Here is a 14,993-nt window from a genome sequence, read left to right as displayed (position 1 = left end):
GCTGAGTTTTCGTCTTATAGAACTTATCTGCAGCGCAGACAGGAGACGGTGGATTGAGGATGGTGGTTGAAGTGAATATAAGAGATGATGGGAAGGAGGTGACGGTGACAAGGGACGAAGCACAGATGGGTGGGGAGCGGGTGCAGAGGGGAGCGCAGTACAGTGGGGAGGGGGATGCACAGGGCTGAGCAGAGGCACAGTACAGACCGGGGAGGGGAGGAGGAGGAGAGATCCAGGGGAGTTCTCTTATTCCAGTGAAGCAGGAAGTGTCTACCTGTGAACATGTACAGACACTGACTCCGTATCAAGGTGGAACGAGTAACAGCGAAGAGGCGGCCGAGGCGGGAGGACGAGGAACAGGAGCCGGGGGGTTAAATTAATTCCAGCACATCGCTCCATCCCCGCACTACCACCATGCCTCTGGGACTGAGAGGGAAGTTGAAAAAGAAGAAGGAGGTCTCCTCCAAGTTAGTGGAAAGCGAAGAAGTGGAAAACCGGACAGCTGGGAGCAGTACGGCGAAAGACTCTGCCCATGCCAACGGTGCCGCCGGTCTGCCACCCCCTCCAGTGAGCCTGCGCCCCAAACTGGTCTTCCACACACAACTGGCGCATGGCAGCCCCACCGGCAGGATCGAAGGGTTCACCAACGTCAAGGAATTGTACGCCAAGATCGCCGATGCCTTCCACATCACCGCGGAAGAGGTAAGACGCTACGCAGGTACCTCTACTGAACGAGGGACTGTCATAGAGACATAGAATGTGTCGGCAGATAAGAACCATTTGGCCCATCTAGTCTGCCCAATAATCTGAATCCTATCGAGCCTGTCACAGGTTAACTTGCTCCATACGACTAACGCAGGGGCTCCGGCAGGACTCGGGGTAAAGGTCAGGAGCGAGTCACGTTAATGAGAAGCCTCACCCTTCCCTGGTCACTGTACTGTGCATTGCTCGCCCCCAGTAACTTGGTGCCCGTCTTGGAACTGCCAGGATCATGAGACCTAAATACTGGTTATTGGGGTAAATCTTTGCATTAGTATCAATGACCTTGTAATATTTTTGGTGGGGCACATCCATGGGCACCATAGGTGGTCCTAACAAGCCAGGGGTTGCCGGGTGGCAAACAGAATCTTTGCCCCCCTTGCTTCAGTGAATAGGGCAGAAAGAAAGGTCATACGCAGGTGGGCTATGGATGTTTTTGGTAGAGAAATACCTTTTCATCACAGTGTTTTCCAACTGATGTGCCTCTAGCTTTTGCAAAACTACAACTCCCAGCATGCCCGGACAGCCTTCGGCTGTCCGGGCATGCTGGGAGTTGTAGTTTTGTAACAGCTGGAGGCACACCAGTTGGGAAACACTGTTGAATCGTGATACAATGCACTTTTCTACTATAAGTTGTGCTTTAAATTCTCTCTATTGTAAAACCTCTACTTGCTGATAGTGAATGGAAATATTTTTGTCATGCACACTACCGTATAAAGTCTACTGGGTGGGATTTTTCAACAGCTGGAGGCACACCAGTAGGGAAACACTGTTTAATCACAATACAATGCACTTTTCTACTATAAGTTGTGCTTTAAATTCTCTCTATTGTAAGACCTCTACTTGCTGATAGTGAATGGAAATATTTTTGTCATGCGCACTACCGTATAAAGTCTACGGGGTGGGATTTTTCAACAGCTGGAGGCACACCAGTAGGGAAACACAGTTTAATCTAGATACAATGCACTTTTATACTATAAGTTGTGCTTTAAATCCTCTCTATTGTAAGACCTCTACTTGCTGATAGTGAATAGAAATATTTTTGTCATGCCCACTACCGTATAAGTCTACAGAGGGAAATTTTTCAACAGCTGGAGGCACACCAGTAGGGAAACACTGTTGAATCGTGATACAATGCACTTTTCTACTATAAGTTGTGCTTTAAATTCTCTCTATTGTAAGACCTCTACTTGCTGATAGTGAATGGAAATATTTTTGTCATGCGCACTACCGTATAAAGTCTACGGGGTGGGATTTTTCAACAGCTGGAGGCACACCAGTAGGGAAACACTGTTTAATAGTGATACAATGCACTTTTCTACTATAAGTTGTGCTTTAAATTCTCTCTATTGTAAGACCTCTACTTGCTGATAGTGAATGGAAATATTTTTGTCATGCACACTACCGTATAAAGTCTACTGGGTGGTATTTTTCAACAGCTGGAGGCACACCAGTAGGGAAACACTGTTTAATCATAATACAATGCACTTTTCTACTATAAGTTGTGCTTTAAATTCTCTCTATTGTAAGACCTCTACTTGCTGATAGTGAATGGAAATATTTTTGTCATGCGCACTACCGTATAAAGTCTACGGGGTGGGATTTTTCTCTGCTGAATTTCATATGAATTCTACTTCCATTGGACACCATATTGCAGCACCAATTAGAGCGCCATGCGGTGTTGTGCCACATGAACTCCATGGCCCCCTGTACAGACTGCATACACGTGGTTTTGCGGTCTCGGCAAGGTATGGCGATGACCACCTGATCCACTCATTTTCTGCTCAACAGAGCCCTGGATAGAAACTATGAACATTTCTGTTCACTGACTGCAAGAAAAGATCTATGAAATTAAACACAAAATCGAAGAAACATAGGGGGACATGTATGAAGGCAATGGACAATGTAGACAGAGTAAATTTTGGTTACTTTCCCGTGTCCCCAGACATACATTTTGCATATAAGGCCCAGTTTGGGCAATAGGAATCCTAACTATACATTCAGGAGGGTCACTATGGGCATTTATAGCCCTAATAATTACAGCCCTGAGGATAATGGAGGACACTTTCCTATGTGGTAATATCAGGAAGCTCTGTATTTTATGACACCTTATGGGAGTGTATTTGGGTAAATTCCACACATAGGGTGCAGCTCAGTATCAGCACCTGAAGGGATAAAAAGTGAAGGAGGAGCGGAGCTGGGGAAGGGTGTATGTTAAAGGGGTACTCCGGTGAAAAACTATTTTTTTTTGTAACTCAACTGGTGCCAGAACGTTAAGCAGATTTGTAAATTACTTCTATTAAAAAATTGTAATCCTTCCAGTACTTCTCAGCTGCTGTATGTTCTACAGGAAGTTCTTTTCTTTAAGAATTTATTTTCTGTCTGACCACAGTGCTCTCTGCTGACACCTCTGTCTGTCTCAGGAACTGTCCATAGTAGGAGAAAATCCCCATAGAAAACCTCTCCTGCTCTGGACAGTTCCTGAGACAGACAGAGGTGTCAGCAGAGAGCACTGTGGTCACAAAGAAAATACATTTAAAAAGAAAAGAACTTCCTGTGGAGCATACAGCAGCTGATAAGTACTGGAAGGATTATGATTTTTAAATAGAAGTAATTTGTAAATCTGTTTAACGTTCTGGCACCAGTTGATTAAAAAAAATTATCATTTTTGACCGGAGTATCCCTTTAAAGGGAAAGATGTCACCCCAAAAAAAAAACTTTTACTGTCCAGAAAGGATTTGTTAGGTTCGTTTTTGGAAAGAATATACAGTAAGGCCGTGTTCACACGGCGGAATTTCTAAGCGGAATACGGTGGAAGAATTCCAGTCAGAAATTTAGTTGCAGGACTCATAGTACTTCCCCAGCTTTTCCAGTGTCCTGAAGAGAATATCTGTCTGGTAAAGCAGCCATATTGAAACTCTTCAGGAGACTGCGAATGCTGGGTGGCACACAGTAAACATTGCAGGGCTTACAGTACTTCCCCTGCTTTTCCAGTCTCCTGAAGAGAATATCTGTCTGGTAAAGCAGCCATATTGAAACTCTTCAGGAGACTGCGAATGCTGGGTGGCACACAGTAAACATTGCAGGGCTTACAGTACTTCCCCTGCTTTTCCAGTCTCCTGAAGAGAATATCTGTCTGGTAAAGCAGCCAGATTGGAGCTCTTCAGGAGACTGGTATAGCTGGCGAAGTACTGTACGCCCTACACTATGTACTGCGTGCCACCCAGCTTTCCCAGTGTACTGAAGCCTCAGCAGTGATGATAGGCTGCTGGGGCATTCCTGCACCCCTCCCTGCAGCAGCGCTGACATTTCCACTCCCTGCCCCCTGCAATGATGTCAGCACCTGCCGGCCAGTTAAATCATACTTTACCATCGGCAGAATGTTTAAAACTCCTAGGCAATCTCCGCAGCTTCTGCCTTTGCAGCAGCATGATGGCAAAGTATTGAAAACCATGAGGACACTGATGCACAAAGTATATTGAAAAAAATGAATATAAAAGATATATAAGCAGAAACAACAAATGTTAGCGTCCCTGAGACGAGAGGCTTTACCTGTAGCAGTAGACGTCCCAGGAGTGATGTCACCTGTGGGAGGACATCTGCCAGGTGACAGGACATTGTTGTCTACTCAAGGCCCATTGTTCTCTGCAGGTTCACACAGTGCACTGAACACACAGCCTGAAAGCTAATACTGGAAGGGGATTAAAGAGCAATTCTAGTAACAATCGCAATTAAACAGGACCTGTCACCATTATCTGCCCTATGAAATAAACATATGCAGGTCCTATAAGCACTACAAACTACTTTCTAAGTGGATCTAGGACAGTGTTTCCCAACCAGGGGGGCTCCAGCTGTTGCAAAACTACAACTCCTAGCATGCCCGGACAGCCGTTGGCTGTCCGGGCATGCTGGGAGTTGTAGTTTTGCAACAGCTGGAGGCACGCTGGTTGGGAAACACTGGCCTAGAACATACTTGCCAACTTTTTCCTTATTCTATGTCAATTTATATAGAATCCATTAAAGTTCAACCATTAAAGGGGTACTCCTTTTTTTTTTTAAATGCACTGGTGCCAGAAAGTTAAACAGATTTGTAAATGATTTCTATTTAAAAATCTTAATCCTTCCAGTACTTATCAGTTGCTTTATGCTCTACAGGAAGTTATTTTCTTTTTGAATTTCCTTTCTGTCTGATCACAGTGGACACCTCTGTCCATTTTAAGAAATGTCCAGAGCAGGAGAGGTTTACTATGGGGATGTGCTCCTACTCTGGACAGTTCCTAAAATGGACAGAGGTGTCAGCAGAGAGCACTGTGGTCAGACAGAAAGGAAATTCAAAATGAAAAGAACTTCATGTGGAACATACAGCAGCTGATAAGTACTGCAAGGGTTAAGTTTTTTAAATAGAAGTAATTTACAAATCTGTTTAACTTTCTGCCACCAGTTGATTTAAAAAATAAAAATAAATAAATAAAAATAAATGTTTTCCAGTGGAGTACCCCTTTAAATAGGTGTGTCCTACAGTAGTTCCCTTATTAGGTATTCCCCCCTCCATAGGCAGGAATGACCTCATGTAGGTAGCCCCCCAATAGGTAAATACATGCTGAGGTAGGTAGGTAGCAAGGAAGGTAAGTAGCTAGGTAGGTTGCTAGCAATGTAGGTAGCCAGGCAATAGGCTAGCTAGGAAACCCACTTGGTAGGTAGATGGGTAGGCAGCCATGTAGATAACTAGCTAGGTAGGTTGCTAGCTGGCTAGCTAGGTAGGAAGGTAGCTAGGCAAGTAACCAGGTAGTTAGGTAGACAAGTAGGTTTTAGCTAAGTATAAAGGTAAGTAGCAAAGAGGTGGGGAAGGCACCGCTTGTCTCTGGCTAGGTGGGGGTTAACTTCTGAGCTGAAGTGGAACAGCAACACAGCTGATAAAGACAAACCACAATATTGTCCCCAATGGTGCTAGGATGTAGATAAAGGATTGCCTTAGAACATAATAAGCACTGAAGACAATAGAGAATACCTGCACTCACCTGCACTCACCGCAAGGCAAAGGACTTGAAGCTCCTATATGGAACAAACCAGAGGACCGGGACTGCAGTGATGAGTGGATGCTCACAGGAGATCGCCTCAGATCGTCCATGCATCTCTGCAGTTCCGGTCCTCCGGTTTGTTCCATATAGGAGCTTCAATTCCTTTGCCTTGCGGTGAGTGCAGGTATTCTCAATTGTCTTCAGTGCTTATTATAAAGGTAAGTAGGTAGCCAGGTAGCTAGGTCCATAGCTAAGTAGGTAGCCAGCTAGGTAGCTAGTTAGGTAGGCAGGCAGGTAGGTAATAAGCTAGGTAACTAGTTAGGTAGGTTGCTAGCTAAGTAGGTAGTCCAATAGGTAGGTAGGTAGCCAGGTAGCTATGTAGAAAGCCACGTAGATAAAAAAAAATAAAATAGAAAAAAAAAAACCTACTCACCTCTTGTCCTGTGCAGCAATGTCCACAACAGCCAGGCCCTGTCCTTCCTCCCCAGTGCAGGGGATGACGAGTGACATCATTGGTGCCTGTACTGCGCGGGGGGCGAGGTCACGCTCTCTCAGTGCAGGCTTCAGTCCCTGGGGTATACACTTAGAGGCCACTTTCAACTTTATGTGGGGGCCTCCATACAGTTAAAAGCTGCGCTCACTCGCCTGGATATCCTGATGAAGGAGCAGGATTGGCCTGGGTACACATCATAGGTAAATAACACTGCATCATATTTTATTCATATGACCAAAAGAATAAAATACAATATGGCTTACGACATGTTTCCAGCCCAAACCGAACCCTTCATCAGGTACCTGGTCGAATGAATATTTGCTGGCAGCGCTTGTTTATGCTAAAGAGGAAATCCCAGAAATTGAACTTCTCCTCAGTAATTAGTGTGAAGGTGGCCTAAAAATAAATGTACCGTCCTAATTACCACGGAGAATGCAGATTACGTTAATTACTGAGACATCCTGGATCCCCACCATAGCCTATGAATGAGATCCGCAGTCACTCAGCTCAGTGATATACATTAAGCAATGACTCACAGCAATCTTCTGGAGTAACCTGTAAAGTAAATGATGTCAAATACATAATCTGGTTACTGGTATAAAATTATAATAGTGGAATTATAACAGCTATAAAGAGGAGAAGCCTGTTCTGCTATCAGATCAACCATTCTAATAACAAATGTATCTTACAGATTGTCTTCAAACTAGAACAAGTTGGTTTGTTGACAGTGACAGTGTTTTCCAACCAGCCTTTGGCTCTCCAGGCATGCTAGGAGTTGTAGTTTTGCAACAGCTGGAGGCACCCTGGTTGGGAAACACTGCACTGATAGATATAGAAGAATGGAAATAAATCTTATTTTTTTCACCAAGAATCAGCACCACTCCTCTCAATAAGTTATGTCTGGTATTGCAGCTTAAGTGATTGCTGCTTTACTATTGCTTGTCTTGAGCTCTCTCCTCCCTCTCCATAGACTTGTATTGCTTTTCTTGAGCTCCCTCCTCCCCACTCTATAGACTTGTATTGCTTGTCTTGAGCTCCCTCCTCCCCCTCTATAGACTTGTATTGTTTGTCTTGAGCTCCCTCTTCCTCCATAGACTTGTATTGCTTGTCTGGCGCTCCCCCTCCATAGACTTGTATTGCTTGTCTTGAGCTCCCTCCTCCCCCTCCTTAGACTTGTATTGCTTGTCTGGAGTTTCCTCCTCCCCCTTCCATAGACTTGTATTGCTTGTCTTGAGCTCCCTCCTCCCCCTCCATAGACTTGTATTGCTTGTCTGGAGCTCCCTCCTCTTCCCCCCTCCATAGACTTGTATTGCTTGTCTGGAGCTCCCTCCTCTTCCCCCCTCCATAGACTTGTATTGCTTGTCTGGAGCTCCCTCCTCTTCCCCCCTCCATACACTTGTATTGATTGTCTTGAGCTCCCTCCCCCCCTCTGTAGACTTGTATTGCTTGTTTTGTCTTAAGCTCACTCCTCCCCCATCCATAGACTTGAATTGCTTGTTTTGAGCTCCCTCCTCCCCCTCCATAGACTTGTATAGATTTTTTTGAGCTCCCTTCTTCCCCCTCCATAGACTTGTATTGCTTGTCTGGAGCTCCCTCCTCCCCCTCCATAGACTTGTATTGCTTGTCTGGAGCTCCCTCCTCCCCCTTCATAGACTTGTATTGCTTGTCTGGAGCTCCCTCCTCTCCCTCCATAGACTTGTATTGCTTGTCCGGCGCTCCCCCCTCCATATACTTGTATTGCTTGTCTTGAACTCCCTCCTCTCCCCTCCATAGACTTGTATTGCTTGTCTTAAGCTCCCTCCTCCCCCCTCTATAGACTTGTTTTGCTTGTCTTGCAGACACAAAGCAAAGCTGAGCTTATTTATCAGAGATGATTTTAACAGCAGGAGTTGGGGGGAAAGGGAAGAAGCTTGATAACAGGAGAAAGAAGCATTTTTGTTTAATAAGAGATATTACAAAGTTTATTACAAATGCTTGTACTACTATTCTATGCGACGTTCATTACACGACAGTGCCTATTTAAGTGCGTATGTTCTCCTACTTTTCTCCATATTGAAGTAACTCGATAGATTTCTCAGAACTCTTTCTTTTATGAGTTCTCGTCCTCTTAATAGGATAATGTGTTGCCGGAGGGGGTGTTGGGGTGTTCCACGATTTATCTCTAGAAGATGGACATGTTTCTTTTATGCAGCATTTTATGCTCTTTTTTTTTTTTTTATGGCTGATTGTAAAAATTAACGATTAATCCCTATAAAAATAGTGAAAGTTTCCGAGCGTTAACTTGTGAAGCAATTAATAAATATACGCTGGGACGCGGGATCTGGGAGCGACTGGGTATAAAGATCTTTTATGGGACGACAGCCTGCCTGTATATCTCCATTTAGCTTTATGCTGTGTATGGGATATAACAACACCCTGTATTATAGGGATTATATCAAGATTAGACATAACATGTGTATAGAATATAACTAACCGATCAGTGAGGATCCAACCGCCGGAACCCTTAGCGATCATGGAGGGGCAAGCTGTGCATAACTAGCTTGCCCCCTGACTGGTGAGCAGTTAAGGGGTTAAGAAATATACAGGCAAGGTTTTTAGCCCCCTCCCCCGCCTGTAAAAACTTGTTGTTAACTATAGTGGTATGTCCCATGGGTGGGGGGGAAGGAGTGCACCAATCAGTGGTGTAATAGTTTCCCGGGCTTTCAGGGGCCCTCCCCTGGGTATTTATAGCTGTGGTGCCTCCCTTCCCCCCTCAATCTGCCCAGGACCCGGAGTTTTGACTGCTGGCTGGTATGTGTCTGCCCCTTATTTATGGCCCGGATGGAGCAGGAGGGTGAGGGCTGGCATGCTCCCTTATGGCTGTGCTGGCCTCCCCTCCTGTTGCACCCGAGGCGGGTTCGGGAGGCTGGCGGACCTCTCACAGTCCCGCTCTCCTACCCACTATAGTCCCTGTGAGCCCTGTCCCGCCCGTTACTTTTGCCCTCTTCCCTGCCTGTGCCTCTATCCCTCCCTCAGGGCGTGCTCCTTATGAGCATGCTCTGCTGTTTTCCTTGTCCCCCCCCTGTCCCCCTCCGTCTCTTTTTCCTCTTTGCTGTCCCCTCCGTCTCTTCCCCCCCCCCTGTTCCCCTCCGTCTCTTTCCCCCCCCTGTCCCCCCCCCCTGGCTCTGGAGGCAGCGGCCCCTGGGGGGCTGCTGCTGTTTTAACTCCCTATGTGCAAATGGACGCTTATTAACGTCCATTTGCGCTCCTTCAGATATAATGCGCGCTCACAAGGTGAGCGCGCGTTATATCCGTGGGGTCCCGGTTGCTCTTAGCAACCAGGACCCATGCTACGCTGGACATCGCCGATCGGGCAGATGTCCGGCATTACATCTTTAGACGCGGCGATCTAAGTTCATCGCCGCATCTGGAGGTGTACTTTCAAGCATCCCGGCTGCTCAGTCGGGCTGACCGGGACAATCCCGATCTAATCGCGTTGTCCCGATCAGCTGGGACACAGCAGGTGGGTCACTTACCTGCCTCCTGCGCGTCCGCTCGTTGATTGATTGCTCCAAGCCTTAAACCTTAAGTCAATAAAGGTCATTTAACCCTTCAATAATAAAAGTTTGGTTTGCCCCCTTTTCCCCATTCAAAAAATAAATAAATAATACAAATAAAAAAAAAAAAAAAATATATATATATATATATATATATATATATATATATATATATATATTTAAATAAATGGAAAAAAAAATCGATAAATAAATAAAAGTGTATATATGTGTATGTATGTATATATAGGTATAACTAAAAAAAAAATAATAATTAAATACTAAAAAAAAAAATGTGTGTTGCAGACATGCATGTATGTGGTATCTCCGCATGAGTGCATGTCTGGGGTATAACAATATGTCGTCGCTTGAAGTGTTCCATCTATGGCGTGCACGCAAATATAAATAAATGAATAATTCAAATAAAAAATTTTAAATTAAAAGAAATAAATAAATATTAAATTTCACTATACACGTGATATACATAATAAATAATATTGGTAATTTAATACACATATGACATTTCTGTTTAGCATATTCGGTCAATTTTTCTACTGTATGTATTAATAAACGGCGTTCACAAAAAAAATAAAAAATAAAATAAAACAATCCGAAAATGCCAAGGGTACTGCGGGCTCTTTCGGATTACGGCGCAAACTATTTGAGCTCTCCTATCGTCCCCTCTCATTTACCCAGCTTCTCACTCCGCCACGCTGGCACCTCTCCCCTTACCACACCCCCTGCCCACTGCGCCTGCCCCCACCCCCCCATCACCTCTCCGCCCCGTGTTCCCAGATCTCCCCCCCCCTCCTTCTTCCTCCTGCCTCTCCAATGCCCCCCGTGAAGGGGTAGTGAGTGTGGTGGCGGAGTGCCCGCGACCCGGCGGTCTCCGACTTGCCTTCTGGAATTGGTGAGTGTTCTGATGCGGGGCTTGGCCCCTTCCCCGGTTAGTGTGCTTATGGCTGCGTTCTGTGCAGTGTTCGTCATTTTGTTTCTGTGTGTATGTTGAGTTTGGTCTCTGGTTGGGAGTTGGGTACGTCTCTTCTTGGGTTCTGGCTGTAAGTCAGTGGTCTGAGCAGCCATCAGTTGAATGTGTATTGTGTGGGAGACCAGAGTTCTAATCCTGCTTTCCTCCTCTATTTCAGGGTGCTTTGGTAGGGTATCATAAAAAAGTTTAAAAAAAAATGTTTTCTGCGGTGAGTGCTCTTTTGGCCTTACGCTCTGGGTGGCCGGGGTTTGGCAGACTTGGCTCCTGCGGCTTGTTCCTTTTCCTGATTCGGTGGGTGCCGCCCAGTTACGGTTTTGTTTCTTTTGGTTTTCTCCCCCTTTTGTTTGGTTTATCTCTCCGTATTTTCCCAATCTCTGGTAGGCATGGGACTTCTGTATGTCGTTTTGGGTGCTTTAGCTGATGTGTTCGGTGGGTAGGTTTCGCTTGAGTCTCCGGGGGTAGGTTCGCTTGAGTCTCTGTTTGCCTTGCCTTGTGAGTTTTTCTGTTCGTGGTGGTATTCCGGAGGGCGATTCTCCTGTGCTCTGCGCTTGTGGGGGTGTGGTTTGTTGTTGCAAGGCTGACATGCAAATTGTGAAGCGTTCCATATTTGGTGCTCGCTTCGGCAGCACTTATGTTAAAATTGGAACAATACTGAGTAGATTAGCATGGGTTCCGCATGCCGCGTTGGCGTTGGTCTGCTGCTTTCCTGTGGTCAGGGTGTGATTGCGTTTTCTCTGTTTTGGTTTCTTCGGGGCTCGCTGGGTGCCCTGGTTACGGTCCTTGCTGGTTTCCTGATTGTTCCATGTGGAATATGGTTCCGGGCGGAGTTTTTTCCTCCAGGTTGTCTCTGGCCGCCGAGGGTGTGTGGTATCTGTGCCCCCGCATATGTGCCCCGGGTGCGCTAAGGGCTGACGTTTCGGCTGGTTGGGGTTTTTTCATGTGTCGTGCAGTGGACAGGCCTGCTTTCTGTCCCCCGTTGCAGCTCACGGGAAGCTCGCTCTGTTTCCGGATGTGGCCGGTTTGGTTGGTTGTTGGTGTGGTTTGGTTTCCCTGTGGTGCTGCTGGGTGGTTTAGCCCTGGGTCTTGGTAGTTAGTGGGTTTCTGCCATGCTTGGGTTTTGTTAGCGCTTTTGCCTTGGTATTGGTTGTGGGACTTTGGGTGCTTGCTTCGGCAGCTCATGTTCTGGACTTGTAACGATACTGTGTGGGTTGGCTTGGCCCCTGCGCTTGGTAGCGCTCTAATTTGGTGTTACTTTTCTTCTTTTCTGGGGTGCTTTGAGTGATCGTGGCGTGTTGTCGGTCTGACATTCGGGGAGTTGTCACTGATATTACTCTTGCGGATTTCTTCCTGTGTTCGGCTTGTTGCACTTAGTGCTTCGCTGTTGTGAGTTACTATTTATTTTGGGGCTGTGCTCCCTGGGGTCGGTATTGGGTGTTGACGCTTTGTCTCGTTTTTCTCTGGCAGTGGTTCCGGAGGTTGCTCCCTCGGGCGGAGTCGGAAGGTTTGCCTGTGTGGCTGGCCCGTGGGTCATCGTGGAGTTTGGTGTGTATTTCTTGGTCCGCTTTGGTGGCTCCTGCGACTTGGTCACACTCACGGTAAGGCGTTTGCGAGTGGTTGGTGGTGTGGAGGCCGGGATGTCTACAGTGGAGGGGGGTCCCGGAGGTTCCAAATGTGTCTGTGGATAGGGGATTTGTTTTTCGTACCTGGAATGCCCTTTGTAGTTATCTTCCGGGCTCTGATGTTTATTCCTATTTCGTTTTCATATGATGTGATGACGGAAGTTGACTGCTGTGTCACCTCTCCAAGGAGGTTCGAGATTTGGGCTTTGTTCTCTGTGCATCCAAATAACATTCTTAGTACATGACGCAGGGTATCTTCACCTGTTCATGTGAATCACCTTCTATTCAAAAAAAAAAAAAAAAAAAGGAGAAAACAGGTGGGTGGCTTTCCCACTGTGCTGCGACCTAGTGAGGTGCGGTTGGCGCATGGCGGGGGGTAATTTTTTCTTTTCTACTTTGCGGTTGGTGGGATGTTGGTGCGTACCTAGGGGCTGGGCCCGCGAGTGGGTGGCCTTGCTGTCGGCGACCGGTTTTTCCTATCAGTTTTGGGTCACTTGGTTGCAGCTGCGGGTCGGATTTTTGGTTGTCGCTTTTGCGTCGTTTTGCTCACCCGAGGTTTGCGCTGGCTTTTTTCGGGGCTATGTGGATGGGGCACTTCCTTTCTCCTCATCTGGGACTGGGGTGTCTGTTTTTTGGGTGCCTATTTTATGCAATTTGCGACACATTAAAAAATAAATAAATAAATAAATAAATAAATAAAATAAATAATAATAAAAATTAAAGGCCCCGTTTTTTGTCCGAGACTGCTTCGGCGATCCAGGTAGCGCAGCTTGTGCTGCATGGGGTTCAGCGAATGACTGTTTTTTCGGGTTGTCGTCCTATTGCTTGACGGGGCGGCTCTGGGGCGCCTCCCCCTTTTTTCTTTTTTGCTCCCCGCCCCGATTATTCAGTTTCGAGTTTTTTGTCTGTTTTGGGTTTTGCTTTTCTTTGATAGGATGGGGTGTTGTGAGTTTGAGATTCGCCCTCTTTTGTATCGGAGCCGGCGGAGATGGCTTGGTTTCCGGAGAGGGTAGCGCAGCGCGTGGGGCGCTGACGATCTGCATGTTGCGTTGCTATTTTTGCCCAGTTTGATGTTTCCCATATGTGTTATGTTTTGCGATCGGTTTTCCGCAAGGTGGTGCGAGTGCTGCGGCTCTCTTCGGTGTGTGGGTGAGTCTGAGAGATGTGTTCGCACAAGAGTTAATAAAGAAAAAATAAAAAAAATAAAAAAAAGAAAGATTAATAAATACTGTAAAATGAATGAATACAAATTAGTATAAGAAATAGGTCCTGGCGGCAGGTACCTCGGTTTTCCTGGAGAGGAAAAGTGTTGGGCGGTTTTCCTGGAGAGGAAAAGTGTTGGGCGGATTTCCTGGAGAGGAAATGTGTTGAGCGGATTTCCTGGAGAGGAAATGTGTTGGGCGGATTTCCTGGAGAGGAAATGTGTTGGGCGGATTTCCTGGAGAGGAAATGTGTTGGGCGGATTTCCTGGAGAGGAAATGTATTGAGCGGATTTCCTGGAGAGGAAATGTGTTGGGCGGATTTCCTGGAGAGGAAATGTTTTGGGTGTGCCGGGGGGCTGAAGTGGCCCCAGGTGTTGGCTATCCAGTATCTCTTGGGTGGGGGTCGGAGCCCAGTGTAGGGCTATACTGGTCTCCTCCGTGGCGGTAAGAAGACGGTGAAAGCGGGGTCAACCCGGGGTAGACCTCCACACAGGACAGTGTGGCAGCACCTCTCGGGTTGGCAAGAAGCCAATCGGTGTCTTTGTTACAGTTAAATTGTTATTTATATAAGTAATTTTATAAATAAAGCTGTGGCCGATCCCCACCCATAAAAAAGTTGAATTGTTGTTGTGTCAGTTATTATTTAATTAATTATTGTAATAAGGGGGAGGGGTAGTTATAGCCTGCTAGGAGCTAATTGGGTCTCAACAGTCTGAGAACGTAGGTGAAATGTGCCGGGCAACCACTCTATTAATTTTTAAGGCAGTGGTCTCCAAAGTGTGGACCTCCAGCGGTTGCAAAACTACAACTCCCAGCATGCCCGGACAGCCAGCGGCTGTCCGGGCATACTGGGAGTTGTAGTTTTGCAACCGCTGGAGGTCCACACTTTGGAGACCACTACTCTATGAATACATAGATTTTTTCAATAAAGGGGTACTCCCATGGAAACATTTTTTTTTTTAATCACCTGGTACCAGAAAGTTAAACAGATTTGTAAATTACTTCTATTTTAAAAATCTTAATCCTTCCAGTACTTACCAGCTGCTGTATGCTCCACAGGAAGTTTTCATTTTGAATTTCCTTTCTGTCTGACCACAGTGCTCTCTGCTCACCTCTGTCCATGTTAGGAGCTGTCCAGAGCAGGATGGAGATTTTTTTTTTCCCCTGCTCTGGACAGTTCCTGACATGGACAGAGGTGTCAGCAGGGAGCACTGTGGTGTGACAGAAAGGAAATTCAAAAAGAAAAGAACTTCCTCTGTAGCATACAGCAGCTGATAAGTACTGGAAGGGTTAAGATTTTTAAATAGAAGTCATTTACAAATCTGTTTTACTTTCTGGCACCAGTTGAGTTAAAAAAAACAATAAAAAAAAATAAAATAAA

At 46.0% G+C, this 14,993-nt stretch overlaps 1 protein-coding gene across 2 annotated transcripts in view; it reads left to right on the top strand.

The window, feature by feature from the left end:
- Positions 1 to 231: 231 nt before the first annotated feature.
- The window catches only part of GIPC2 (GIPC PDZ domain containing family member 2), a 107,973-nt gene continuing 93,211 nt past the window's right edge, over positions 232 to 14,993 (top strand). For both annotated transcript variants that reach the window (XR_008846647.1, XM_056532614.1), the window contains exon 1: positions 232 to 702. Coding sequence is in view for 1 of the 2 variants with exons in the window: in XM_056532614.1 (XP_056388589.1) it covers positions 415 to 702 (288 nt within the window). In the remaining variant the exon portion in view is untranslated. The remainder of the gene's footprint in view (positions 703 to 14,993) is intronic.

Source organism: Hyla sarda, chromosome 7, assembly GCF_029499605.1.
Source record: "Hyla sarda isolate aHylSar1 chromosome 7, aHylSar1.hap1, whole genome shotgun sequence".
Lineage (NCBI taxonomy): Eukaryota > Metazoa > Chordata > Amphibia > Anura > Hylidae > Hyla > Hyla sarda.
Note: the sequence above shows the minus strand (reverse complement) of the source record. Positions and strands in the feature narration are given on the sequence as shown.